The sequence below is a fragment of the Prionailurus bengalensis genome, chromosome E1 (assembly GCF_016509475.1).
Source record: "Prionailurus bengalensis isolate Pbe53 chromosome E1, Fcat_Pben_1.1_paternal_pri, whole genome shotgun sequence".
Taxonomy (NCBI): Eukaryota; Metazoa; Chordata; class Mammalia; order Carnivora; family Felidae; genus Prionailurus; species Prionailurus bengalensis.
Window position 1 is genome coordinate 15,663,660 of NC_057347.1, and position 27,067 is coordinate 15,690,726.

At 44.0% G+C, this 27,067-nt stretch overlaps 1 protein-coding gene across 3 annotated transcripts in view; it reads right to left on the reverse strand.

Annotated features, from left to right (window-relative positions):
* Nucleotides 1-27,067, reverse strand: part of VPS53 (VPS53 subunit of GARP complex) — a 150,943-nt gene that overhangs the window by 50,593 nt on the left and 73,283 nt on the right. For all 3 annotated transcript variants that reach the window (XM_043585515.1, XM_043585516.1, XM_043585514.1), the window contains 3 exons: nucleotides 26,039-26,180; nucleotides 11,436-11,537; nucleotides 4,122-4,216 (listed from right to left, as the gene is read on the reverse strand). In XM_043585515.1, the coding sequence (XP_043441450.1) occupies nucleotides 4,122-4,216; nucleotides 11,436-11,537; nucleotides 26,039-26,180 (339 nt within the window). The remainder of the gene's footprint in view (nucleotides 1-4,121; nucleotides 4,217-11,435; nucleotides 11,538-26,038; nucleotides 26,181-27,067) is intronic.

A 27,067-nucleotide genomic window follows, 5' to 3' on the forward strand; every position in this document is an offset into this window, starting at 1 on the left:
GAGAAAGCTTTTTCTTAAAATATAATGCCAACTCATAAATGTAGAAGAAATGGCAGTATTAGAAAAATCACCATTTGGCAACGATCTTGGTAATAAATGATTCAGACAAGTATTAGGGGGAGGTGAAAGATGAGAAAAAGACCATTTATATGGTTTCAACGTTTCTCCTGACACTTATTAATTATTAATGACTTATTAATAAATAGAGAAACCTGGCGGACTCCATCTGAAGTGATAAAAGTGAACACCACAAGCTGTAGGGCAAACTGACAGTGTGCCTCCTGACATAAATTACTGAGAAGAGCCCGGCACTATTTCTGCATAAATCATAAATCATGAGGAAACAGTCGAACGCAGACTGAGGGACATTCCACAAACTGGCCTGTGCTTCTTCAAAAATTTCAAGGTCACGAAAGATAAAGAAAGAATGAGTTATTTTTCTGGATGGAAGGGACCAAAGAGACGTGACAAATAAATGCATCCTGTGATCCTGGCACGGACTCTGGGTCCAGAAAAGACCTGATCGGGACAACTGGTAAAGAGGAATGGGGTCCGTGAGTTAAATGGTAATGGCGGATCAAGTTAACTTCTGATGCTCGCAGGTATACTGTGGTTAGGTAGACGGTGCCCTTATTTACAGGAAACGCACGCTGAGGTATGAGGGGGAATGGGGCCCTCTCATCTACGATCTGGAGGAAGTGCTGACGTGGGGAAATCTCCAAGAGAAAATCACTACATCCCCAAGAGTAAAAGTTCTATTATTAACTTCTTTCTTGCACATAAACAAAACTTGAGAAAGCCACCTAATGCACAGAAGGACAGCTTCGCCCAGCCTGCCGAGGAGATGGCTCTGGGAATATCCTGCTTCCTGCCCCCTCACCAGGTGCCGGCTCTGCAGTCCTCCTACCGCTGTTTGGCTTTTGGTGGGGGCAGGTGCCGCCAGAACTTTCCTCGGGCAGGTGGGAGGCTGGGGAGAGGAGACGGCAGACCCCATGCCAGGGCCAGCAAAAAGCTGGGAACACTGATCGGGCCACACAACCGCTTAAGAGTCCGGAACAAGACCACTGGCGGGGGGCAGCAGGCACAGTTCCTGTCCACTTGTGCCAAATGCCAACACGTCACCTCGATTCACCTTTGCCACCAATCTTGTGAGGGGAACAGTACTGACTTCACTGTAGAGAGGACAAAACAAACTCGGACAGGTCAAGTACCACGCTTGAGGTCCCAGGCTAGTGAGTGCGGAGCTCTGACTCAAATCCAGGTCTGTCTGGCATCCAGGCCCACGCTCTGTCCACAATACCGTGCTGGGTCTCTGTCATCTGGGAGCTTGTGAATGGTCTAAGGTTTTCCTCCCTTGCAGATTTCTGAGTCAGAGCTACAAGAATGTAACATGTACAAAATCAGTCCCCACCTGAGTCTCTTCCCCAGTCTTAAGACTCTCTGACAAAAGGGAGAAAGGGCTTTGCAGAACCCCTTGAAATTGTACTCAAAATAGTGGGGGGGGGGGGGTTATGTGATTTTTTTGTTTTTTGGGGTTTTTTTTTGGCAAGAGAGTCTACAGTCTCATCGGGCTCTCAAGGGGATCTATGACTCAAAAAAGGTTAATCACCACACAGCTTTAGGCATTATTTTGCCCGATTCTCTGCTTTAAAAGCCGAGGAAACGGATTTCTTGAACTCTATTTTCTACTTCAAGCCTTTGTTGCTTATTCTGGAGTGACAAGAGCACAACCTACGCAGTTCTCCTACGAGCAGCTCCCACTGCTTCCCCAGCCCTGTGGAAACATCCCAGTGAGGCCAGACGGCAGGATGAGTGGCGAGCATTTCATTTTTCACAGAGAAATGGAGAGTCCCTATGGAAGGGAGGTCTGGCTCTCTGCCTGAAATAGCACGGACAATGAGTACACTTTATATGAATCAAGGCCATGTGAAAAGAGTAGATACCACAATTGTAATAATTCAGAAAAATGACTCTCCAGACCAGGTGGATTTGGGGAACGTATGTGGTTATCTCCGATATGCACTTTAAACCTGGGACCCGATGGCTTTGAAACCTTTTGAAAAATAAAGAGTTTGGGTTGATGAGAGAAGACGGGCTTTGTCCAAGAAGAGTCATCCAAGGGGTCTGCTCTAAGACCTGTTAATCTAATAGGCAAATAACTGATCATTCCCCTGCCCCTCGAGGTGTCTTATTAACATCCTGAGAAAAAACTTTTAAACACAGAAAATGGAGTTTCAAAGAAGCAAATGGCAATAGTTAATAACTGCCTTTGTGTGTGCCTTCGGACATGAGCCCAATGGATAGAGAGGAGGAGGCAGACTGGCTCTACAAGGTGAAATGTGAAAGCAACTCTTTTTTTGGGGGGGGCGCGGGAGGGGCGGGAGGTTGTATCTGTTAGCACAGAAGCTCTTCTACAAAGTTTATTTTCTAAGGCTTTAACATGAAACATTTTGTAATCTGGGAGGAGAAGAGTAGACACAATCTATAAAATCAAATAGGCAAATAATAATAATGTTCCGTGTAGTGATTCCACTTGAAATAGTCTCTTAATCTTATGGTTTACCTCCAAAACATACTCGGAAACAAGAATTTGCTAACCTACACAACAGGGGGATTAAAAACAAAAACCAAAAAACTAAGTCTCAGCACCTAAATGCTTTCCCAGAGAACTCCTCGAGAATTTTCTCACAGACGCTATTGCACTCCCTGCAATGAGCCACCGTCTGGTCCTCACAAGTGTGTTCTTTAGGCTACAAGGCCTCCTCTCAGAGCCAGGGCCAGCCTGTCTCCAGAAACCTGACCTTTCCAAACTCTGCCTTCCTGCGTGGAAGGGCCTTCAACAGTTCCTCTGGCTGGGGACAGAGATTCAGGGATGAGGAGGGCTCTTCCTCCTTTGCGTGAATTACGGACACTGGAGTTTGAACACACTTCCCTGGCTGTGAGGAAACTTGGCTGTGGTGGGCTGCTTTGTGGACATTTCTGAGAACCCCTGAGTTTGTAAAAAGTATATATATTAAATGGCTGATAATCCATGAAAGGAAGTAAGAATCCATCCATACTGAATCCATACTGAAGCGCCTCCTTACAGAATAGCTCCAATTAATTAATTCGGGAGAAACGATGGGAACAGAAAATGAACATTTGGCAAATGCTACAGTAAATTATTGCTTCAGGCAGAAATCATCAGGGCATGTCAAAACGAGTGGGCAAAGTGTGAGGAGAAACAGGGTATTTACGTAGTCCCGAAGTGTCCCACCGTGAGATACTTACTAAGCACAAAGAGAAAAATAGTAGCTGCACAGTAGAGAAAGCTAGTGAGTGCCACCAGAGGCAAGCGATCAGAGTTGACATCACCATTGAGGGGACAGGTCCACATGGTGTGTCTCCCGCTATGACGTACCGAGAGAGACACAGCATCGCCTCTATGGTATACTTGCCTGCGATGCAATAATCCGGATTTAATCAAGAGCAAACATCAGACAAATACAGAAAGTAATCTGCCAGTACTCTGTAAAGCGTCAAGGTCATGAGAGACCAACGAACGAGAGACTGAGGGAGTATATTCGAGGTTAAAGGAGACTAAAGAGACCTGACAACTAAATGCATGATGGGATCTCAGGCCAGAAAATGGACATTCATGCCACAGTGTTTCCGTCCTGATGTTGAGAACCACGGTAATGTAAAATGGTAGCATTCTCTGGGGGAAGGGCATATGAGAATTCTGTATAGCTTTTCTGTAAGTCTAAATTATTTTGCAATGAAAACTTAAGCAAATGATACTTGAAAACATATACAGTAGAGATTAGGCTTTCTTTCCCTGGTTTCCAGTACCTGACATTGTCAAGGCTTGTGGGCTGACGTGTGCACACAGGGGAAGGGGTTGTTGGGATACATTTGGGAGCTTATCTGAGTCAGATTCAGGCTTCTAAGATTTATGAACACAATGAGTGATAACATTCGTAAGATATAAAAAATATCCTTAGCAGGTTTCCAGAGGGCGTCACAGGAGCCATGCCAAGTCCCTCCTTCAGCCTCTGGAAGGAGTCACGCCCTCGTGAGGCCCACCCGTGACCGGAGGAGGGAGAAATGCAGTAGAAAACAGCAAAATATTCATCACTCACTTGTCCTGGGACTCAATATACACGTAGAGATGAGGCTCAAAACACTTGGAAACAATGCCATGAAACGGATTGTCTGGGGCTTTAGGCTTCTTTGGCTGTAAAGGAAGGAAACAAAGAAGAAACCTATACTTGAGCCATCTTTGCAAGTTTTCAAGCAGTTTCAAAGAAAACATCCCTTCAAAGTTCACTCCTAACACAGATTAAAAGCACTCCACGTAACTAAACTGGGACTATGTCTTGCATTATGATTCATGCCAGTTTGTGAACAATGAGCCAGTTTTGTTAGCATCACTGACTTGCTTCGCATGTTGAAAGATTTACTGCTACTTTGATAACACACGTACTTTTGATCTGGAAGCTATTCATCATCTTACTGATGTTTTAAAATTTTAAATCCTGGCGAATAACAGTACCTTATATTTGTACAGTGCTTTAAAATTTATAAAGTGCCTTCATGTGATCTATTTTTTTTTTACTTTATTTTTTTGAGAGAGAGAGAGCTCGAGAGCGCACGCACACAAGCACGCAGGAGGGGTAGAGAGAGGGAGAGAGAGAATTCCAAGCAGGCTCCACGTTGTCAGCGCAGAGCCTGATGCGGGGCTCCGCCTCACGAAACCGTGAGATCATGACCTGAGCCAAGCCACCCAGGCGCGCCCATGTGATCTATTTTTCATAGCCTCCATTTACTGACGGTTATCATAGACCAAGCTCTTTGATATGAAGTAACATCTCATCTATTCCTCACAACAACCCTCAGAGTAGGAATTAATACTACTTTACACCTAAAGAACGGAAGGCTCAGAGGGTTCTAGCGGCCTGCCCAAAGGCACACAGTGAAGCTTCCTATCTCCTAAACTAGAATTTTCTATTATAGCATTGCTTTCCTGCAATGGTTCCTAGATTGTTGAATTTCACTGACAAGTAAATGTAAGAAAAAGAAGCATAAGGGACCAATATAGCGTTGCTGACTTTTTATTTTGCTCCTCTCCATTCTCGGTAGGTTCCTGAAAAAAAGAGTATTTTATACCCAAACATTTTATAGGGAGAACATACCAGCATGAGGGCAGTCCTTCCTTTTCAGAGAGTTGGTGACCCTATACCAGCTTGCTAGCTGGGCAGGCAGCAGGCAGTTTTGTCTTTATTTTTTGCCTTGGACCAGTGTAAAACAGGGCTAGCACTGGTCCCCAGTTGATACTTAAAAACCACTGACATACAGACCATGTAGGTAGGCAAGCATTAAAAAACTATATTTGCTCCCTAATTCCTTTTCTAAATCTCTAAAAAAATAAGCAAAGATCTTCCTACATATTTTGTTCTATTCCTAAAAAACGTCAATTCTATTTATTGTCAAACACCAACAAAAGGACCCTGAGGCCTTGTTGGGGTTGATACTAGAGTGCAAACTGGGCATAAATTGACACCCACAGCATACTTGCTGAATTGAGCTGTTCGTATCTTTTAATAAATACAGGAAAAGCTGAGCCCCTAATGATAGATAGAAAGAATGATTCCCTTCTAGTAACTTTTAAAAATAAAACACTCTAATGGTTAAAAGCATCTGTACAAACTGGAAATGAACACCAAAAATTAAATGTCAACCCTAGACATATCCCATTCAATTTCCTATTTAGCTCTCTTCCCTTTTCACCTTTTGAGAGTTCCATGTCTTTACTTTTTTTGTTTTTGTTTTTGTTTTTTTGTTGTTGTTGTTGTTTCTTTGCAAGATTTTTAGAAACTCTGGTGCTTCCTAAAATCTGGGTTATTTTCCCTTATTGTCCCAAAGCCACTGCCAAAGTCAGGTCTCAGAGTGAGACTACAATGGGCTCCCAAGACTGGGTTCGTGGAGTTTGAACTCTGGATCCAAAGTTCCACCTTCATTTCACAGGTGCCCCAGGAGTTTTTCCCACATGTCCATCAGTTTAACATGGTGGATCCATGACATAGTATGATGGCTGTGTGGGGGTGGTCCTTACCTAATTGTTCTACGTTTTCCATGTCAGTTACCTATTTTTTAGTATTTTATTCTTTCAAATAAGGTGATTTTTATTTTATTTAAAAAAAATTTTTTTTTTCAACGTTTATTTATTTTTGGGACAGAGAGAGACAGAGCATGAACGGGGGAGGGGCAGAGAGAGAGGGAGACACAGAATCAGAAACAGGCTCCAGGCTCTGAGCCATCAGCCCAGAGCCTGACGCGGGGCTCGAACTCACGGACCGCGAGATCGTGACCTGGCTGAAGTCGGACGCTTAACTGACTGCGCCACCCAGGCGCCCCAATAAGGTGATTTTTAAATGAAGAGGCAAATCTGATTTGTCTAACTTTTTTAAGACTAGGTGTCCTGATTTTAGAATTAGGAAATATAGCCACAACACCCAAGTATCTTTTTTTTTTTTTTTTTTTTAATTTTTTTTTTTTTCAACGTTTATTTATTTTGGGGACAGAGAGAGACAGAGCATGAATGGGGGAGGGGCAGAGAGAGAGGGAGAGACAGAATCAGAAACAGGCTCCAGGCTCTGAGCCATCAGCCCAGAGCCCGACGCGGGGCTCGAACTCACGGACCGCGAGATCGTGACCTGGCTGAAGTCGGACGCTTAACCGACTGCGCCACCCAGGCGCCCCCCCAAGTATCTTTTTATTAAAAAATATAATCATTATAAGGATTATAATTATCCCCTTTATTTACATGTTCTTCCCTTGACCAAAATATTCATACATCTGCAGGATACCTTCTGCTAATTATAAACTGGAATATAACTTATGTAATATAGAATGCTGTCATATTTTTTAAATTAATTTTTTAAAAAGGTTATTTATTCTGAGAGAGAGAGAATGAGCAGCAGAGGGGCAGAGAGAGAGAAAATCTCAGGGAGGCTCCATGCTGCCAGCACAGAGTCTAACATGGGGCTCAATCCCAAAAACCACGATATCATGACCTGAGCCGAAATCAAAAGTCGGACGCTTAACCGACTGAGCCATCCAGGCACTCCAGATGTTGTCATGTTTTAAACCAACGTGTATATTTTGAATTTGGTTTTGTTCACTAATTTATGTGCAATTTTCCAATTACTGACAACAGTTTAAGTTATCACCTTAGAATGGCTACATTATGAGATTTCAGCTCTACAAATTAGGTAATAGTGCTGCACTGAAACACATTTTCTGATTTCGATCTGTGGTGATTTAAATGAATGACCTTCTTCTTAGGAAATGCACACAGGAATATTTAGAGGTAAAGGACATGATATCAGCTAACTTAAACTGTTCCAAAAGAGAGAGAGAGAGAGAAGTGAGGAGAGAGGGACAGAGGGAGACAGAAATGGGAAGGAAAAAAAGGAAATGATAAAGCGAATGTAGCAGAATGCTAACAATTAGTAAACCCAGGTGAAAGATACTTGAGAGTTCTTGCAATATTCTTAAGACTTTTCTCTAATTTTGGTATTTTCTTTTTAAAAAGCAAGAAATAACGATAAAAAGCTTGAGAGATGGCTGTGGACAGCCTGGCAGATAACCCCAGAGATGGTGGTGGAGCACTCAAGCAGTGGCACGTCACCCATGCTCTGGACGGCCTGGACGACAACAGTGTGGGAAAATGCAGACCTCCAAGCCTGAGTACAACAGGGGTTGGAATCAATTTCACAGATTTAATAATGCACTAGTTATGGTAGCTGTCACCGCTGGGGGAAGCTAGGAGGAGATGGGTACACAGGACCTCTCTGCACTCTGCAACTACTTATGACTTTATAATTATTTAAAAATACAAAGCTTTTTTTTTTTAAAAAAAACATTTATTCTTCTTCGAGAGACAGAGTGCAAGCCAGGATGGAGCAGAGAGAGAGAGAGACACAGAATCAGAAGCAGGCACCAGGCTCTGAGCTGTCAGAGCCTGACGCGGGGCTCGAACTCACCAACCGTGAGATCATGACCTGAGCCAAAGTCAGACACTTAACTGACTGAGCCACCCAGGAGCCCCAGCATACAAAGATTTTTTAAAAAGTGGTATAGGAGACTTGGACTCTGACTGTGAAGTTGTTTTAGGAGTATCTTAACCTATTTATTTCGCTCTTATTTTCCTTTTTATGTGTGTGCAAAAGCAATATATGATAAAAATCTGTGTCGAAGAGAGTCTGAGGAGCTCGCTCGGCATACGCATAAAAAGACAGAGTCTAAGGGATAAAAGAAAACAGCTACATGCTATTCCAGCAATCTCATCATGGTCAGTCTTCCACAGGCCATGTGCTCGATGAGGCCCCATGGAACCCACAGAACGTCGTCAGACCGTGCGGGCGTCCCAACCCTATGGCAGGTGACTGCCCACTAATGCCGCTCCTGGCAGGGAGCGGAGAACCAACACCTCGCCTCCTGGTCCCTTGCAGCGTTTTTAGTGTGAGTTGGAAGCAAAAGGGGAATAATGGGAGGGACTGCCCAAAGTTTCCTTTTTGATTTTTGTCCACAGGGCTGCCTCCGGCCTATAGCTGCTTTATGACTGTGCTCCTATTTAGATAAGAGGTGCTGGAATTTCAGCTCAAACTGGCGTCTCCCTTCGCACCGGCCAGCTCCCCAAAGGGTTGATTCTCAGCTTAAAGTACATACTAAGTCATTTAGCAGTAGCATTCGGGCTGCATTTCTGAGTGTGTGAATTCTGTCCAAGAGCCGCAGATGTTTAAGTTATTTCCTCCCGGAGTTAGATGGAATAATAGAAGGTTACTGTTGTCACAGTAAGGAGCTGTGCAGCTGGCCCCATTTCCTTTTATTACTATCCAGTGTAAAGAGATTAAATCTAACTGCTTGGATCACCAGAAGGGTATGTTTTTAAACCAGAAATTCCTCACTTCTTTGTCTCCGGGCACCTTCAGTCCCCTTTCGGATGCTGTTTTTTAACACTGGGAGTAGGATGGCAACTGACTGCTCAAACTAAATACCTCTTCTCGAGTTCACACCCCTTTCTCAACAGCATACACTCCAGGAGCGAGCAGGGAGAGGCCCTTACACCTTGCGGGCCAACTGTCTACTTATGCAGTGATGCAGTGAGTTGGGTAACCCCAGACAACCGCAGGCTCGGCTCACCTAGCATCCTGTGGACTTCCTCCCTGAGGCCCCACGGGGCTCCCGCGCTTCCTGCGCACTCAACTCCAGAAGCCAGTAAGTGGCTGGGAAGACGGAGATCCTGGAGCTCCCACTTAATGGACCACCAGCAAGACATGGGCAGGGGAGGCCGCAGGAGGCTGGGGACGGAATGTGAGGAGGCCTTAGTCACTGGTGCACACGTGTCCTCACTGACAAGCAATGGCCAAGGAAACTGCAGGTGGGTCATCTAGCCTAGGGGTTTTTGGTACTTTCTTTTTAAACAGATCTCAAACCCCTGGTTTGAAAGAATTCCATGACAGATGTGACTCAGAACAGAACTGCTCTATTTTGGAGGGACTCAGAGCCCTGATCTCCTCCCAACTCCCCACAGTGACATGGGATGGGGCACCAAGGAATATAGTTTGAAAACCACAGGCTCTCTCTAAAGACGAAAAAAACTAGGTAAGTCTAGAGACAGTAAAAACCTACCACATGGTCAGTTAACAGCGGACCAGAGTCTGGCTGGACTACCCCCTGGATCCTACCCCCTGGATCTGTGTCCTGTGTCCTTGGAATGAGCAGTCTTCGTCCTTACAACAATAACATCTGGCTTCCAGGATGAGCAAACAGTTCCACGAGGGAGACAGATCATATCGTATCTACCAAGCTGATTTCGTAGTAACGGGGGCTGCTGTCATAATCCAGTTTAACGACATCCAGAGATGACTGGCTAAAGGGATAACTTTTCATGGCAGCCACCAGCACTGGGAAGACACAGAGCCCTGAAAACAGAACTACCACCCAAAGCTCAAACAGGTGCAGGCAACGGAGTGTGGGTAGAGGACACACCAGAAAAGTGAACTCTACGTCCAGACTCCTTCCTATCGGGGTCCTTCCTCTCCAAATGTGAGAGATGCATTTCTTTAGTTGGAAGAAATCTGTTTTCTCCCACAAGAGTTGATACGATATTTAAATCAGTTATACCTAATCCCACAGATCTCTGGGATATAGCCCTGAGGTATCCTTCCAGTTTATGTATCTGCCTGTATTCATGGGGTTCATTTCTGTGTTCTCCACTTTTCACTGAGACACCCCGGTGTAGTGAAAGAGCTCCAGGAAAGGAATTCTAGTCTCTGACTTCTAGACCTTGCTTTCGGTCCTTGCTCTTCCACGCCCAAACTCTGTACCCCTGGGCAAATCACTTGACCTCTCTGAGCAGCACGCACTACAGCTCATATATAGAACCCTACAAAGAGAGAGGCAGGGGTTGGGAAGAGGAAATGGAACGCAGCATGTAGAAGAATCTGAAACTATAAAGCCCATGAAAATGTGAAGTATCCACGTTATTACAATTATTTAATCAGTGGACCAGACACATTCCACCACATTGCTTCGGAATTGCTCCTGGAAATTCTGTTCTCTCGGCTCCTGCCACGATCGTCCACCTACCCTCACCGTGCTAGGAATGCAGGGTTAGCTGCAAAGTGCATGGCTACAGGTTTCCCAGGCTGGTCTTCCCAGCCAGCCCCCTTTTGGCGGTGTCTGGAGCAAAACAACACTATAAACTAATCCTCGAGCAGCCAAGTGTAGAAAATTAAAAAGAAGGGATCGCTAATCCAGACAGGAAGAGGTCTGATTTATTGCTCTAACCACTCTGCCATAAAATGGCAGTGAAACAGCAACACCATTCTATAGGATGGAGGGGGAGGAAATTTAGAGTTGGAAAGAAAATCCAAAGGAAATGAAAGTGTTAGTGTGCTCTGAAAAGTAACTCTCCAAATATGCCATTGGTCACCTGGATGTTTCCAGGCCGCCCCGATGGCTTCCAGACCTCAAGTGCTTGGCTTACACTGAGTGGAGGCCTCTCCTAGCTGATGGTGCTGCTAACTTCACGGGGGATTGCTGAGCCTCTGGTGTGGTCACCGGACAGACAAGGACACCATCGAGGGCTAGGCTGGCAGGCACAGGAGGTGATGGACAAGGCAGGGTGGAGTTCCCACCGCTGCACTGCACGGGCCAATGAAGCTTGTGCGTGTCGGTCATTCCAGTGGGGAAGCTCTTGGGGAACAGAGGTGGGCAGGATGGACTGTTCTTCCATTCAGTTTTCAGATAAAGGCTTTCTCTAAGACCACCAAAGTTGTCATCTCTGCATGTGGTCAAGAGCCAAAGGACCATATTTAGAGCGAGCAGACCCATAATCGGAAGCAAACATTGGGTAGGTCACATGTGGAGATGCAAACTGGACTTACTTGATCTAAGTCTCCCTTCTCTATCGCCAGTTCCTCCATTTCTGGCGCTGGTTCATCTTCCAGGAAGGGATTGGTCGATTGGGGTGGAGACTCGAGTTTTTTCTGTTAAGAAGACATGAGAAAGAGACAGGTATTACCTGAGTATACCCTCAATACCTTTTGCCATCGATCTGCTTTTTTTCCTAGTCTCTCCAACAGCTGAATCACGAAATCTGATGTAATGAGCAAGAATGGAGACGACATGGACCACATTCTCACCTCCTGGCCTTCAAACTGTCTTGCATCTTCCTGAAACCTTATTGCCCATCCCACCCCAAACCCAATCTGGCTAAAACTCTCATTCATCCTTCAGCCTTCAAATCAGAAGTCCCTTCTTCTGGGAAGCCTTCCCCATCTGTCAAGTTTGGGTTAGATGCCCCTGCTACATGATTCTATCCTACCCAGTATGTCCCCAGACCAAGGTATTTATTAAAATATTGCAAATACCCAGTTGTCTGTCTTATCCCCACTAGATTCTGTAATGGCAGGGATCATGTCTGTCTTCCTCACCCTCTGTCTGGTGCCTGGCATTGACTAGCTGCTCCCCGAATATGAATGAATCAAAATGCTGGATGGGCTGGAATTCAAGAACAAACTAGAAAGCTAATCTTATGTGTTCTAGATTATAGACAGGAGTCCCTTCCCAAGTAAGTCCCATTACCAGAAACACAACAAAATCTCCTAGGGAAAAATTACTTCCTAGGTCCTGATGATGAATACTCTGTTAAAATATGTCCCTGAGTGGGAACCCAGGCTAGTGGGAAAGCTGGAGGCAGGAAGTATGGGCTTTAGCTCCAACTCTTCGGCGCTGGCCAATCCCCTAAATTCTCTCTCAGCCATAGCAGCCTGAGGTCACAGGTACAGGACTACCTGAAGGATCAGATGGGAGGAAGTGTGCAAAAGGGGAGAAGGGGCACACGGCACATACAAGGGACAATGGTGATGATAATTCCAGTGCAACAACAGAACTGAGGCAGCTCTTTGGAATTTTTTTACAAATTTGACCTGAATATGTTGTTTATGTCAGGGAGCTGGGAGTCCTAGCAGAAAGAAAACTAAGTGGACAAGAAGGAGAAAAGGGATTGGCTGGTGCTGGGGGTGAGGGGACGGGGCAAGGAGCGGCTCTTTGGAGACAAGAAGCCAGGTGGAGAGGGTGTTTCTAAATGTGACATTTTCACATATATCAGCAGAGAAACTTGAACTAACCCTCTAAGCCAAGAGGGACAGCACATGGACTGTACAGAGTGAATGACTTTGTTAAGTGTTAGGAAATCAGATGAAGATACAAGGGGAAAAAAACCCAACAACGACAATCAAACAAAAACAATCCAGAAAAAATAAACAATTTGAACACAAAAAACACAAGCCACACCAGTGTCCAGTTTAGGCTTTAAGCCCATTCTGCTTACACTCATGTAAACTACTTAATTCTTGGCTCAAACACTTAGATGCTGTTATGTTGCTAGATAAAGACTCTGTATGAGAAAAACCTTGTGATCAATGCATTAGCTTTAAGGTAACCATTAGTAGGACAATGACTTCTACAGTATCCTGCTGAGAAACAATATGGTGTAACTACCAAGTAACCATTTAAAATTTATACACTCCAAACTTTGGCTGCTTTGCCTGCTAAGGGGAAAAAAGTCCCTATAAACTTAACCCGAAATAGTTTGTTTTTAGAACTGGGCTATTTTTAGAAAGCAATGTATCTTTCAAACAATATTTCCAAGTGCTTCTTTATACAGGTGATCAGACAAGGCCCCTTCCAGGAGGTGATATCTGAGCAGAGACCAGAATGAGAAGGAGCTAGTCAGGCAAAGATCTGGAAAGAGCACTCTTAGCACGGGACCTCGTGCAATGCCTAGAACAGGCTTGGTGAGTCCGAGGGACAGGGAGGAGGACAGGGGACATGAAGAAAGAGAGGCAGCAGGAGCCCAATCACAGACCTCCGTGGGCCGTGGTAAAGGTGAGATTTTCTTCGCAATGCAACTGGGCAGTCACTGGGGGGTTTTAAACAGGGAAGTGATGTGATCTAGTTTAGATTTTTAGAAGATCATTCCAGTGCTGTGGAGAGGATGGACTGTAACGCACGAAGACCAGTTTAAGAGGCTGGTTCCAAGGGTTCCAAGCAAAGACTGACCCAGGACTGGACTAAGCCAGCGTTGTGGAGACTGACACAGGCAGCCGGATTTGGGACATACTTAGGAGATAAAGCCAAGAGGACTGGGTGACAGGTGAAGGCAAGAAAGGAATCAAGGGTCAGTCACTTTTTGGCCAGAGCAACCATATGGCTGGTGTCACCATTAAGGGAGTGACACACCTGGGTTTGTGTCCACGCTCTATCGCTTGGATACGCTGCTCAGCTCCTCCAAGCCTCAGCTCTTCCTTTGTGAGGGGTATCGATGCCCACCACACAGAGCTGTGTGAGGATCAAATGAGACCGTGTTGGTGAAGCATGACACGTGTACCAAGCGGCTCAACACCACAGCTGGCACTAGGAACGCTCAGTAGGTGGGGGTTCTCATTAGTGTTTAAGGGGGTCGAACTGTGGCTGTGCCCCTCTCAATGGAGCATCTCTGAGACGGGGAAGAAGTGGGAGCACAGGGCTATGAAGTGTGGTAGAAAGGATTCCCTTTTAGGGGCATCCGGGTGGCTCCGTTAGGCTTGATTTCAGTTCAGGTCATGATCTCACAGCTGGGTGGCTCAGTTAGGCTTGATTTCAGTTCAGGTCATGATCTCACAGTTCATGAGATCAAGCCCAGTGTTGGGCTCTGCGTTGACAGGGCAGAGGCTGCTTGGGATTCTCTCTCTCTCCCCCCCTCCCCTCTGCCCCTTCCCCCCAATAAATAAACTTAAAAAAAAAAAAAAAGAATTCCTTTAATCACAAATAGGATTTTGTCCCTACTCTCTGCCTTTTTGGGCTATCTCCAGGAAATGAAAATAATGGGTCCATCAAATTACAAAGGCACAGGCAGGTGCTGAGCTGCTGCCTTCCTCTATGGTAAAGGGAGGAGAAAGCCCTGAGGGGCGGATATAGACGCTTGCTGTTTGGAGGGCTAGTTTAGCGCTCAATTTCACCTGCAGTGATGAAAGCCTAAATCTTTGCAGCCAGCAATCACCAGCACAACTGAAGCCTTCTATGCAAGAGCCCTGTTGTCAGAGCCAACCACACCACGCCTCTCATTTCTGCTCTGCAGCTGTCGTAGGCCATAAAGAATTACAGGTTTGGGTTTAGATTAGAAATAACTCAAATGACACAGTCCATGAGCTCTGGGGCCGCTAAATAAAACAAAAAAAAATTGCCAAGAAATGAACGACTTTCCAATGTTACAAGAATTCATTCTTTCTGCCATGAGGACAGTTGATTTCAAGTCCGTACAGGAAAGACAAATTCTTCAGATAGAAAGTTAATTCCTCCTAACTAAACCACATGGCGTTCCCAACACCTCCAAAACAATAAGGTGCACAGGCCGGCCAACCTGTCTAATTTACTACTGGAAGAGAGAACGCGGCTTTAGTCAGTAGTGTGTCTGCATCGGGGTCCAGCTGCACAAATGCTTTCCTGAGGCCCTAGCTGGACACTCCAAGTGATCAGAGAAGGCACTCTGAAATTTAAGACCAGTCTGTTTCCTCTCCCTGGAGGAGAAAGCTTTCAGTTACAGGACGAAAATTCCACAATTTCTGTACTTCTTATTCCATAAATGCTTTATTTACTTCAGCCCCACTCCTGATTCGTCCTTAAAGAGATGACCTGGAGGCTCCAGTTGATAGGCCTGTAAACACAGGGCTCTGCACACCTGCTTTAGTATCACTGGGACCTCGCTTGGCACACCGTGCTCGTACCTTACACTGTGACTGTTACACATTGGCTCCTTTTTCCGCTAGACCGTAGGCACCTGTCTGATTCAATTTTTCATCTTTTCCTAAGGCTCTGCCCAAACAGGGGCCTTGAAAAACTTTGTGAATAAATCCTGGTCAGATGGGAAACACTCATTAAAATCTTCTTTGGACACACAGGCAACATTTTCTATTTTCTGTAAACAAAACAAAGAAACCTGTGCGTTTGTGCATGTATGCTTGTTGGAGGGTCTCAAGCTATGAAGCAGTGGACATCTCTGGGGAGAGGGATTTAGGGCAACTAAGAAGGAAGAGGTTGTCCTTTTAAAATATTTTATTCTGTTTGAGCTTTAATAAGCTATTTCTCTCTTCTCGTTTTTTTGGTAGACAAATTATCTGAAGAGTGAAGATGATTTATAACTAAACTCGGTATTTTCTAAAACGCTTAGTATTTTAAAACTGTGATACAGGGGCGCCTGGGTGGCGCAGTCGGTTAAGCGTCCGACTTCAGCCAGGTCACGATCTCGCGGTCCGTGAGTTCGAGCCCCTCATCGGGCTCTGGGCTGATGGCTCAGAGCCTGGAGCCTGTTTCTGATTCTGTGTCTCCCTCTCTCTCTGCCCCTCCCCTCTTCATGCTCTGTCTCTCTCTGTCCCCCCAAAAATAAATAAACGTTGAAAAAAAATTAAAATTAAAAAAAAACCTGTGATACATAATTAACATAAAATTCACCATTTTTGGTGACTTAAAATTTAGTGATTTTCAGTATATTCACAAAGCTATGCCACCATCACCACTATCTAGTCCCAGAACCGTTTTTACCCCAAAGGAGGCCCCATATCCATTAGCTGTCACTTCCAATCCTTCCCTTCCCCCAATCCCTGGTAACTCCTAATCTACTTACTATCTCTATGAATTTGCCCATCCCCGACATTTCATATAAATGGAATCATATAACATGTGGCCTTTTGTGTCTGGCATCTTTTACTTAGTACAGTGTTTTGGAGGTTAATCCTATAATATATATCAGTATTTGTTTTTTTGTTTTTGTTTTCTTTTTGCTGAATAATATTCCACTGTATGGATATGCCATATTTTGCTTCTCCATTTGTCCATTAATAGACATTTGGGTTGTTTCTACTTTTTGGCTATCGTGAATAGTGCTGCCATGAACATTCATGTAAAGTGTTTGTACAAACACAGGAGAATTTTCAATTCTCTTGAGTGTGTGCCTAGGAGGCAAAGCATGTATTACTCTAAAGAAACATTTTCGGATTGCTTTGCCTTTTTTTAATCTGGCAGTTACCCCTTTACATCAGGCATCAATACATGAGCACCATGAATTTCACAAAAAGCAGAGTAACTATTTCTTCTGAATTTTAACAAACTGTCACTAACATCAAGATTCAGTGCTGGGAGACTAGGCAGGTGCATTTATAAGAGACAAGAACACAGAAAGCAGTTTAAAACAGGGCTATCCTTGCTTGAGATTCTGTGTCTCCGTCTCTCTCTGTGTCCCTCCCCCACTTGTGCTCTCTCTCAAAAGTAAGTAAATAAACACTAAAAAATTAAAAAAAAAAAACAGAGGCTATCTTAAATATGAAAATACTCTTACTTTTTGGCCCTGTAATTCATTCAACTTGTATCATAAGAAAATAATCTCCAATGTGAACAAAACTGTGTTCACCATGACCTTATTTATAATAGTGAAAAAATGACAAGTACTTAAGGGTCCAACAAGAAAAGGATAGTTAAGGAAATTCTGGACTATCTATATAATGAAATATTATATAGTGATCGAGAAACCACTTGAGCTATGATATAACGAAGGAAAGTAAGCTTTAAAATTGTATTTACACATCATGGGGTGCCTAGGTGGCTCAGGTGGTTAGACGTCCAACTCTTGATTTCTGCTCAGGTCACAATCTCATGGTTTGTGCGATTAAGCTCCACATCAGGCTCTGTGCTGTCAGCACAGCTGCTTGGGATTCTTTCTCTCTCTGTGTGCCCCTATCCCACTCACATACGCTCACGCATTCTCTCTCTCTCAAAACAAATAAACATTAAAAATTGTATTTATACATCATATATAAAAACAAACAATATGGATTAGAGATCTAAATATAAGAACAAAGACCATAAAACTCTTAGGATGAAGCATAGGTAAATGTTTGTGACCTTGAGGATGACACCAAAACTCAAAGAACAAAAGAAAAAAAAAACCTAGAAAAGTGGGATCTCATCAAAATGGAAAACTTTTGTATATCAAAGGACACTATCAAAAAAGTGAAAAGACAACCCACAGAATGGGAGAAAATATTTACAAACCATGCAGCTGATCTATGATAGACTATATCTAGAAAATGTTGTTTTAGAAAACCCTCTCACAACTTAACAATAAAAATACAAACAACCCAAGTAAAAAATGGGCAAAGGACTTGAATAGACATTTCTCAAAAGAAGAAGTCCAATAAACACATGGAAAAGATGTTCAGTGTTATCAGTCACTAGGAAAATGCACATCAAAACCACGATGAGATACTACTTTCTATCCATGAGGATGGCTGTAGTAATTAAAAAACAAAAAAACCCAGAAAGTAGTAACTACTGGCAAAAACGTGGAAAAATCAAAACCTCCCTGCACATGTGGTGAGAATGTAAAATGGCGTAGCTGCCGTGGAAAACAATGATGGTTCCTCAAAAAGTTAGACACAGAGTTACCATGTAACCCTGTGATTCCACTCTTGGGTACACTACCAAGAACACTGAAAACATATTTACACAAAAACTGGTCCATTAATGTTCACAGCATTGTAACAGCCAAAAAGTGGAAACAACTCAAATGTCTATTAACTGATAAATGGCTTAAAGCATCTACCCAAGCAATGGAATATGATTCAGCCATGAAAAGGACTGAAGGGCGCCTGGGTGGCTCAGTTGGTTAAGCAGCCAATTCTTGATCTCGGCTCAGATCATGATGTCGGGGTTCCTGGGATACAGCCCTGAGTTAGGCTCTGTGCCGAGTGTGGAGCCTGCTTGGGATTCTCTCTCTCTGTCCCTCCCCTGCTCTTGCTCTCTCTCTCAAAATAAACATATAACTGTGCTGACAGCTCAGAGCCTGGAGCCTGCTTCAGATTCTGTGTCCCACTCTCGCTCTGCCCCTGCCCGCTCATATTCTCTCTCAAAAATAAATAAATGTTAAAATTTTTTTTAAATCATTAAAAAAAAAAAGAAGGATTGAAATACTGATACATGTTACCCAATGGATGAACCTCTTAAAAACGCTATGCTGAGTGAAGAAAGTCAGGCACAGAAGGCCACATATTACAAGATTCCATTTATATGAAATATCCAGAACAGGCAAACCCATAAAGACAGAAAATAGATTAGTGCTTGCCTGGGGCCGGGGGTGGGGGGAAGGAGGAAATTGGAAGTGGCTGCTACAGTGGGAGTGGGGCAGGGTTCTTTTGGGGACAATGGAAACATCTTAGAATTGGATAGTTGGAATGCTGGCATAACCTTATGAATATACTAAAACCAACTGAACCGTATACTTTAAATGTATTATGTGAAATTTTGTTATACGAATTACATTTCAATTTAAAAATATATTTAAAAAAATTTTTTTAATCTTTACTGATTTTTAATTTTTTTTTTTTTTTAACGTTTATTTATTTTTGAGACAGAGACAGAGCATGAATGGGGGAGGGGCAGAGAGAGAGGGAGACACAGAATCGGAAACAGGCTCCAGGCTCTGAGCCATCAGCCCAGAGCCCGACACGGGGCTCGAACTCACGGACCGTGAGATCGTGACCTGGCTGAAGTCGGACGCTTAACCGACTGCGCCACCCAGGCGCCCCTAATCTTTACTGATTTTTGAGAGAGAGATAGAGCGCAAGCAGGGGAGGGGCAGAGAGAGAGGGAGACACAGAACCCAAAGCAGGCTCCAGGCTCTGAGCTGTCGGCACAGAGCCCGACGCGGGGCTCGAACTCATGAACCACGAGATCGTGACCTGAGCCAAAGTTGGACACTTAACCAACTGAGGCACTGAGGTGCCCCTGAAAATATATTTTAAAAGTGCAATTTCAACTGTGTAAAATGAACCCCAAATCTTCACCTCTGACTGATGGGAAAATAAATGACGTTTTTTTTTCTTCTCCATTCTTGCTATAATTTCTACATTTTCTATCTTGACCGTGTATTGCTTTCTTATCAGAAACAAACAAGCAGAAGGTAATATCCTCTTAGGATGCTATTCAAATAAAGCATTTATAAAACATTTTGAAACATCAAAGGAGAGCTCCTTCCGTGCTCAGGACCCAAGTCCTTGTACTGTGGCAGAACCACTAAGACCTTGCCCTCCTCCACTTGTGCAGTCTCCCTGACACAGGTGTTAAGTTGCTCGAAGACTGAGGTATAGGGCAAGCTGCTTTGTGTGGGCTCTCGTTATGTTTAAACCGTGTGATTAAAAATCACATCTATAGCTTGTATATTTACAATGTACTTTAAAAAACTGGGCCAGTATAAATGTATATTGAAATGACCCCTAGAGGCAAAGGATGATTCTATTTAGAAAGGCAACTTATGCAATGGGGAATTTTTTAAAGTTTATTCATTTTTGAGACAGAGAGAGACAGAGCATGAATGGGGGAGGGTCAGAGAGAGGGAGACACAGAATCTGAAACAGGCTCCAGGCTCTGAGCTGTCAGCACAGAGCCCGGTGCGGGGCTCGAACTCGTGGACAGTGAGATTGTGACCTGAGCCGAAGTCTGCCGCTCAACTGACGGAGCCACCCAGGTGCCCCGGGAATTTTTTAATTTTATTAAAAATTTTAATTTTATTAAAAATACTACAGCGAGCCAGTTATAAAAACTTAACCCAGTCTACTTTCCTTTTGTAGAGGCTAAATACAGTGTTTACCTTGAATCTAATCATTGAGTCACTAATAATGCATGTTGATATAGCTTTTTTTTTTTTAATCCCAGTTAATTAACATATAGTGTAATAATGGTTTCAGGAGAATTTAGTGATTCATCATTTACATATAATACCCACTGCTCATCCCAACAAGTGTCCTCCTTAATGCCCATCCCCCATTTAGCCCATCCCCCTACACAACACCCCCTCCAGCAATCCTATTTGTTCTCTGTATTTAACAGTCGCTTATGGTTTGCCTCCCTCTCTGTTTTTATCATATTTTTTTCTTCCCTTTCCCTATGTTCACCTCTTTTGTTGCTTAAATTCCATATATGAATGCAATCATACACAGTATTTGTCTTTCTCTGACTTATTTCACTTAGCATGATACATCCTAGTTCCATCCACGTTGTTGCAAATGGCAAGATTTCATTCTCTCTGATTGCCAAGTAATATTCCATTGTATATACACACCACATCGTCTTTATCCATTCATCAGTCAATGGACATTTGGGCTCTTCTCATAATTTGGCTATTGTTGAGAGCACTTCTATACACATTGGGGTGCATGTGCCCCTTTGAATCAGCATTTTTGTATCCCTTGGATAAATACTTGGTAGTGCTATTGCTGGGTAGTTCTATTTTAAATTTTTTGAGGAAACTGCGTACTGTTTTCCAGAGTGGCTGCACCAGTTTGCATTCCCACCAGCAGTGCACAAGTGTTCCCCTTTCTCTGCATCCTCGCCAACATCTGTTGTTTCCTGAATTGTTAATTTTAGCAATTCTGACAGGTGTGAGGTGGTATCTCATTATGGTTCTGATTTGTATTTCCCTGATGATGAGTGATGTTGGGCATCTTTCCATGCATCTGTTAGCCATCTGGATGTCTTCTTGTCTGTTCATGTCTTTTACCCATTTCTTCACTGGATTGTTTTTTGGGTGCTGAGTTTGATTAAGTTCTTTATAGATTTTGGAGAATGTAGGTACAGTTAAGTCACATCCAGACATTTGCTTTTAATTTCAAGGCATTTAAAAAAATTTTTTTTAACGTTTATTTATTTTTGAGACAGAGAGAGACACAGAGCGTGAACAGGGGAGGGGCAGAGAGAGAGGGAGACACAGAATCTGAAACAGGCTCCAGGCTCTGAGCTGTCAGCACAGAGCCTGACGCGGGGCTCGAACTCACAGACCGTGAGATCATGACCTGAGCCGAAGTCGGACGCTTAACCAACCGAACCACCCAGGCGCCCCTAATTTCAAGGCATTTTAATTTACAGAGTATTTTGAATCCCTCGTCAGGGCCAGGAGCTTAGGCAATTAGCAACAAGCAATGGTAGCTCACCTCCTCCAGGAAATTACAGCAGAGGACGCCGTAACTGTGTTAGGGTTTGTACCTAAAACCAGACGAGCCCTGTCCTTAAAGTTCTTTCAGTGGACATCTCTAACAGATGTCAAAGTGGCATCTGTTAAAAAAGAGCCAAAGATGACCTATCACACTGATCAGTTAGAGGCACTGGACCGGGATAGGTCCTTCCAGCTGAGTTCATCGCCGCTATAGCTCACCCTAATTGTTAATCAGTCAGCAAGGGGCTTAACAGGGTCTGAATATCAGTGAGAGGGGTGGGTGGGCCTGGGAGGGTCTTTGGTCAACTCTCTCCTTGGCTGACTTATCTGTCCCATAACTTTGCAAGGAATTCACTGACTTTCTATGAAATTTGGTATATGTTATAGGGTATCAAGATATACCTGGGTTTACTTTGTAGTTTATTCTGATGCCCTGAAGTAATGGTAACCACAAAAATTTTCCAAAAAGCAAGACAGCTCAGGGAGGGTGTAAGGAGACAGGGAGCAGCAAGTCTTCAGGTGGGGTGCCTAGCAGCTAGACTGGGGAGTCAGGCCACTTGGACCCCCAGCCCAGCCTAGCCCAGGCCACCCCTTCCCAACACTGTCTGTTGGGAGCATGGTCAGCGGCCACGACTAATCTACCAGTGGCCCTGCCATTGAGACCTACGGGCTACAGGTGAAGGCCCCACTTGGGCCACAGCAAGGTGATGGCACCTCAGGCTCACCTCAGGGTGAACATCACCTACAGTGAGAAGCACATTTACATACTCCCAAGGCAGGGCTGCAATGAACTGATTCTCTAAGACCTGGCCTGCCTTGTTGAGGGGGCCACAGGAGTTGTTGCCTTTCCACTAACTAATCTTTAAGCGGAAATCCTTAAAGGTTATGGAGCAGCCGCTGTTAGGACTTGGAATGCAGAATGGTTGCTGGGTCATGATAACGGAAACAAAGAATGGTCCGGGGTATGAGTCTGATCCAAAGGAGTTGAATGGTTTGGAGAAGTCTGTGGAGAAAACTGCTGACCCCATTGAGAGGGATGAATAAAGAGCTTATAGCTCAGCAGGACTTTCTGGCCCAGGATTTGTAACCTGAAACTCTTTGCAAACTTGACAGGAGAAGCAACAACTGAACAATTGGAGAAATTTATAAATCAATTATGCCAGAAAATTTTCAAAATAGAAGACAAAAAAGGGAAGAAATTGGTTTAAAAAAAAAAAAGGTTCGAGCATTCCCATCTGACCATGACCAACCCCACAGAGCGCAGCACCTGCCAGGAGACAGGGAGACAGAAGGCTGCAGCCCAGGAGCCTAGACAGTGGAGAGAGGCCATGTTGCCCCAAGAGACAAGCACCCCCAAGCCCTCTCCTCCCCTACAGAAAGAAGGTGCTTACAGTGGGGCAATTGCCACTTTGGCATTCCTGTACCTACTTTCTATAAAAAAGCGTGGTCTTCACACAGCCCCTCCTAGTTTTTCATGGTCTCTACAGGGTTATCCTGTTTGTTAGGCTCACCTTGTCCAAAGGGGGCCTTCCTGGCCCCCACATTACTCTGCCTCTTTGGACCTGTGAGGCATTTCCTAGCATGAATGAGAGGCGACACGTCCTGGGACAGCTCCAAGTTTACAGGCTCTCCTGGTCATCAGATACAACGGGGCCATCTGTTTCCCAGTAATCCCAGAGCCTCCTAAATGTAAAAGCAAAACCAGCAGGAAGTAGGGCCCAGTCAGAGAAGGAGAAGAATGGCGCAAAACAGGTGTTTGTGTGGCACTGGTGTCATTCAAGCAGCCTCCACGGGGTTCTATTTACCGTAGTCAGCTGGACAAACCCGTCCTTTGGCTCCCCTGACCCTGCCTGGCTGGAAGCCACGGGTGCACAGTGGGACACTCTCGGATGGGGTCTGTGTTCAATGCTTAAGCCTCCTGTGTGCAAGCAGACCTCTGTGGGGCTAAACCCAGAGCCAGATGAGTGTCCGTCTGAAACCAGGCCAGAAACGGCTTGGGGAGGGCAGAGAGAATATCAGGAGCTGCTGAGGTCAACCAAAGACGTCTCAGGAGAGAGATGCATTCTTCTTTCAGTCACATTTCTATTACCTATTATTTCCTTTTGTGACCTGCAGTTTAAGGGCATTTTCATTTGTTTCGTGGCTTATTTTTTTCGTTACTACTAAAAAGAAATCCATTTTGACCATGAAGTAACAAGCAGAGGAGTATACACATGTAGTTTTATTTTTTAAGTATGGAAAGAGTGCTCTGTGGTTCCTTGTATTTTATTTCCCTAAGTAGGTAGGGCCTTATGGTCTTGCCTTAAAATTGAGTGTTGCAGGGGCACCTGGCTCGCTCAGTTGGTAGAGCGTGCGACTCTTGATCTTGGGGTTGTAAGTTCAAGTCCCATGTTGGGACGTCTCCACTGTCTCCAACTTCCTTCCCCAGAGGCAGCCACTGTTGTCACTTCTAGACCTTTTTCTTACACATTTACATACATAAGCATGCTTTTTGTTTTTTACATCAAGAAGAATTACACCACATGTACTGGGCTACAGCTTACATTTTCCACTTGACAATGTATGTGAGGGGTTTCTTTTCTATGACAGCACATCTAGATCGAGACCCCATTCTACCGCTGTTCCACATTATGGCTATATTATATTGTATGTAATCATTTTTCAATGATAAACATAGAAACATAGAAACCTCCACGTTTTTCCCCCCTTTTAAGGCTGCAGTTCACCTCTTTCTTGGTACATCTTCTGATACATGTACAGATTTTTTTATAGACCTCCTATCTAGATGTTAAGCTGTTGCCTCACAGGGCATGCGCATTTAAAGTTTTGATTACATAATGACGACTTGGTCTCCAGAAAGGCTGCACGTATTTGCATACTGGCCACTGTATTGTTAGTCTTGTAACATTTCTGCCAACCCGATGTAAGAACATTTGTATCCTCTTCTATTTTTTTTTTCAAGTTTACTGGCCAACTATTTCTTCAGTGAATTTCTTGCTAGGCTCTGTACTCATTTTTCTAATTGGTTACTTGCCATTTTCTTACTGATTTTGAAGAATTCTTTTATGTTGGATATTAATCATTTGTCTTATAGCTTAAACTGCATTTTTATTTCCTACTTTCTTGTTTATCCATTAGTTATCCATTCTTTTTATGTCGTGAAATCTTTTAGTACTTTTCTTTGTGGCTTCTGGGTTTGATGTCTTGTTTCCCCTAGCACAATGCTACTGAAGGACAGTTTCTGCTTTTCGTTTAACAGAGAAGGCAGTTCACTGAATTCTAGCAGAGTCTCGACTGGATCACAAGTATCTCTTGACTTGTTGGTCCAAGGGTTTTCCTACCAAGTCACATCAGTTCTCTGTTGTTACCAGTTTTCAACTTTGATTTCTTCCTCCCTCCCTCCTTTTGTCCTTCCCTCCTCACTCCTGCCTGCCTACACAAGGTCTGTGTATTTTTTGCATGACAGGGAGCAGAAATGAATCAACCATGGTTCCTGAATGCAAGAAGCTCAAAGTCTGTGTGTGCGTGTGCGTGTATGTGACGATGAGAACAGAAATTACATAAAACATAAAAATTTGGTTTCCTCATGGATAGGAAATCTGAAGAAAGCACACTGATGTGTTGGCAAGGAGGCTGGGTTTCCAAAAACAGTTTTTAGAGAGACGCTTTGGAGCTGGTGTCTGGTTACACAGGCGCTAAGCGATGTTAACTAACAACACTACATTCCGCCTTCCTCATGGAGGTGCACGGGCCTCAGGCCTGCGTGCATACTTTTGTGTTTTTATCATTTAGTAGTTCCCTGACATGTGGGTTTGTACGCTTGGCTTTGAGGTTTACAGGGACACACTGACCTGGTTTGCTCACCAGAGACATTAAGAAAACAAAGCCTACGGGTGCCTGGGTGGCTCAGTCGGTTAAGCATCTGACTTTAGCTCAGGTCATGGTCTTGCAGTTCACGAATTCAGACCTCGCACGAGGCTCTGTGCCAGCTCGGAGCCTGGAGCCTGCTTCAGATTCTGTGTCTCCCTCTCTCTCTCTGCCCCTCCCTGCTCACACTCTCTTTCTCTCTCAAAAGTAAATAAACATTTAAAAAAGAAAAAAAGAGAACGAACTCTAAAGTAAAAACATACCCTAATTGTAATAAAACTCAACAGTTGATAGAGTAATACGGTATTTGTGAGTGAATAAGTGAGGCCTCTATGACTCACAAAATTACTAGTCTGTAAAATGGAGCAAAACATCGTAAAATGATGACAGAACATTCTAAAGACGTGAAGTATCGCACAATAGGAAACAGTAAACCCACAGAGTACTCTGTGTCACCACTCACACGAGTTGAGCGAAATATCTGGACTGGGGGATTGAGCACTCGAGCCACCGGCTGGAACCACCGGATTAAAGACTAACGTGAAGCCCAAGCACGCACACCCTGACTTCATGTCCCAGCCTCCCTCAGGAAGGTCCTACCAGAGCTCCATCTGTCAGGGTGCACCCGGAGAAGCGTTTTGCAAGAAACCCCTCAAAGTTAGTTGTTCTCTGAATAGCAAAAAGAAGCAATTTCACTTCAATTTCCTTGGCTCTGGTATGCATAATCTTGGCGAGTTCTGTCCTTCAAAACAAAGAGATAAACGCTGTCAGAAGAACTGATCATTCAAGATAGGGTAAAGTAAATGGCTGTAGCTTATATTAAAAAAACAGAAAGCATGTGGTCATTTCAAATCCTGAGGTCTGTCACGAACTAAGTTTAATGCTTGGGGAGCAGAAATACATATTCTAAATAAGAATTTTAAGGTGAAATTATCCACTAGTCAAAAAATAAATCAAGGATTTAAGGAGATCGATTTGGTTATATGGTTACTCTGATTTTTGTATCTTTCCATAATTTGTTAATAATATCCACAAAGCACTTACTCAGTATTTTATAAAAACGCATGTATTTTACACAATGGCACAAGCTGTCAATTACTGAATCACAAAGCTCCCTCTTCCAAACAGCTCAATAACCATCTCTCCAACGAGAGAGCAGGAACCCTGGAAACACACGTGAGAGACCAGAACCCCCGTGTGAATAGTGACGTGTCCACGCTTCGGTGGTTCCCACCTGCGAAGCTTCTGTACCACTCCAGTGCGGTTTCAGGATGGGAGCCGCAAGGGAGCAGTGACCTGAGAGCTCTTAGTAAGTACTGGGCTATGATCATCTTCCCATACAAATAAATGGCAACATGAAACAAAGAGCCTCTGAGATTACTTGAGAATTATGTGTCTGTAGGACGGTGGCCAAAATTCCAACAATGAAAGCCTGGCAGCAACAGCAGCAGCACCGGCATTAGCTGCTACAACGGATTTGTGGCGTTAGCTCACTCCCAGTTTCCTGCAGGCTTCACTTTTCCAAGTTAGTGTGCAACAGTCACTGAATTGGACACTGCAGAGAATCAGTCACCAATTTCTCAAGGAATTCCCTTTCTTGGCTAACCAGGACGTAGAAAGTGACAACCA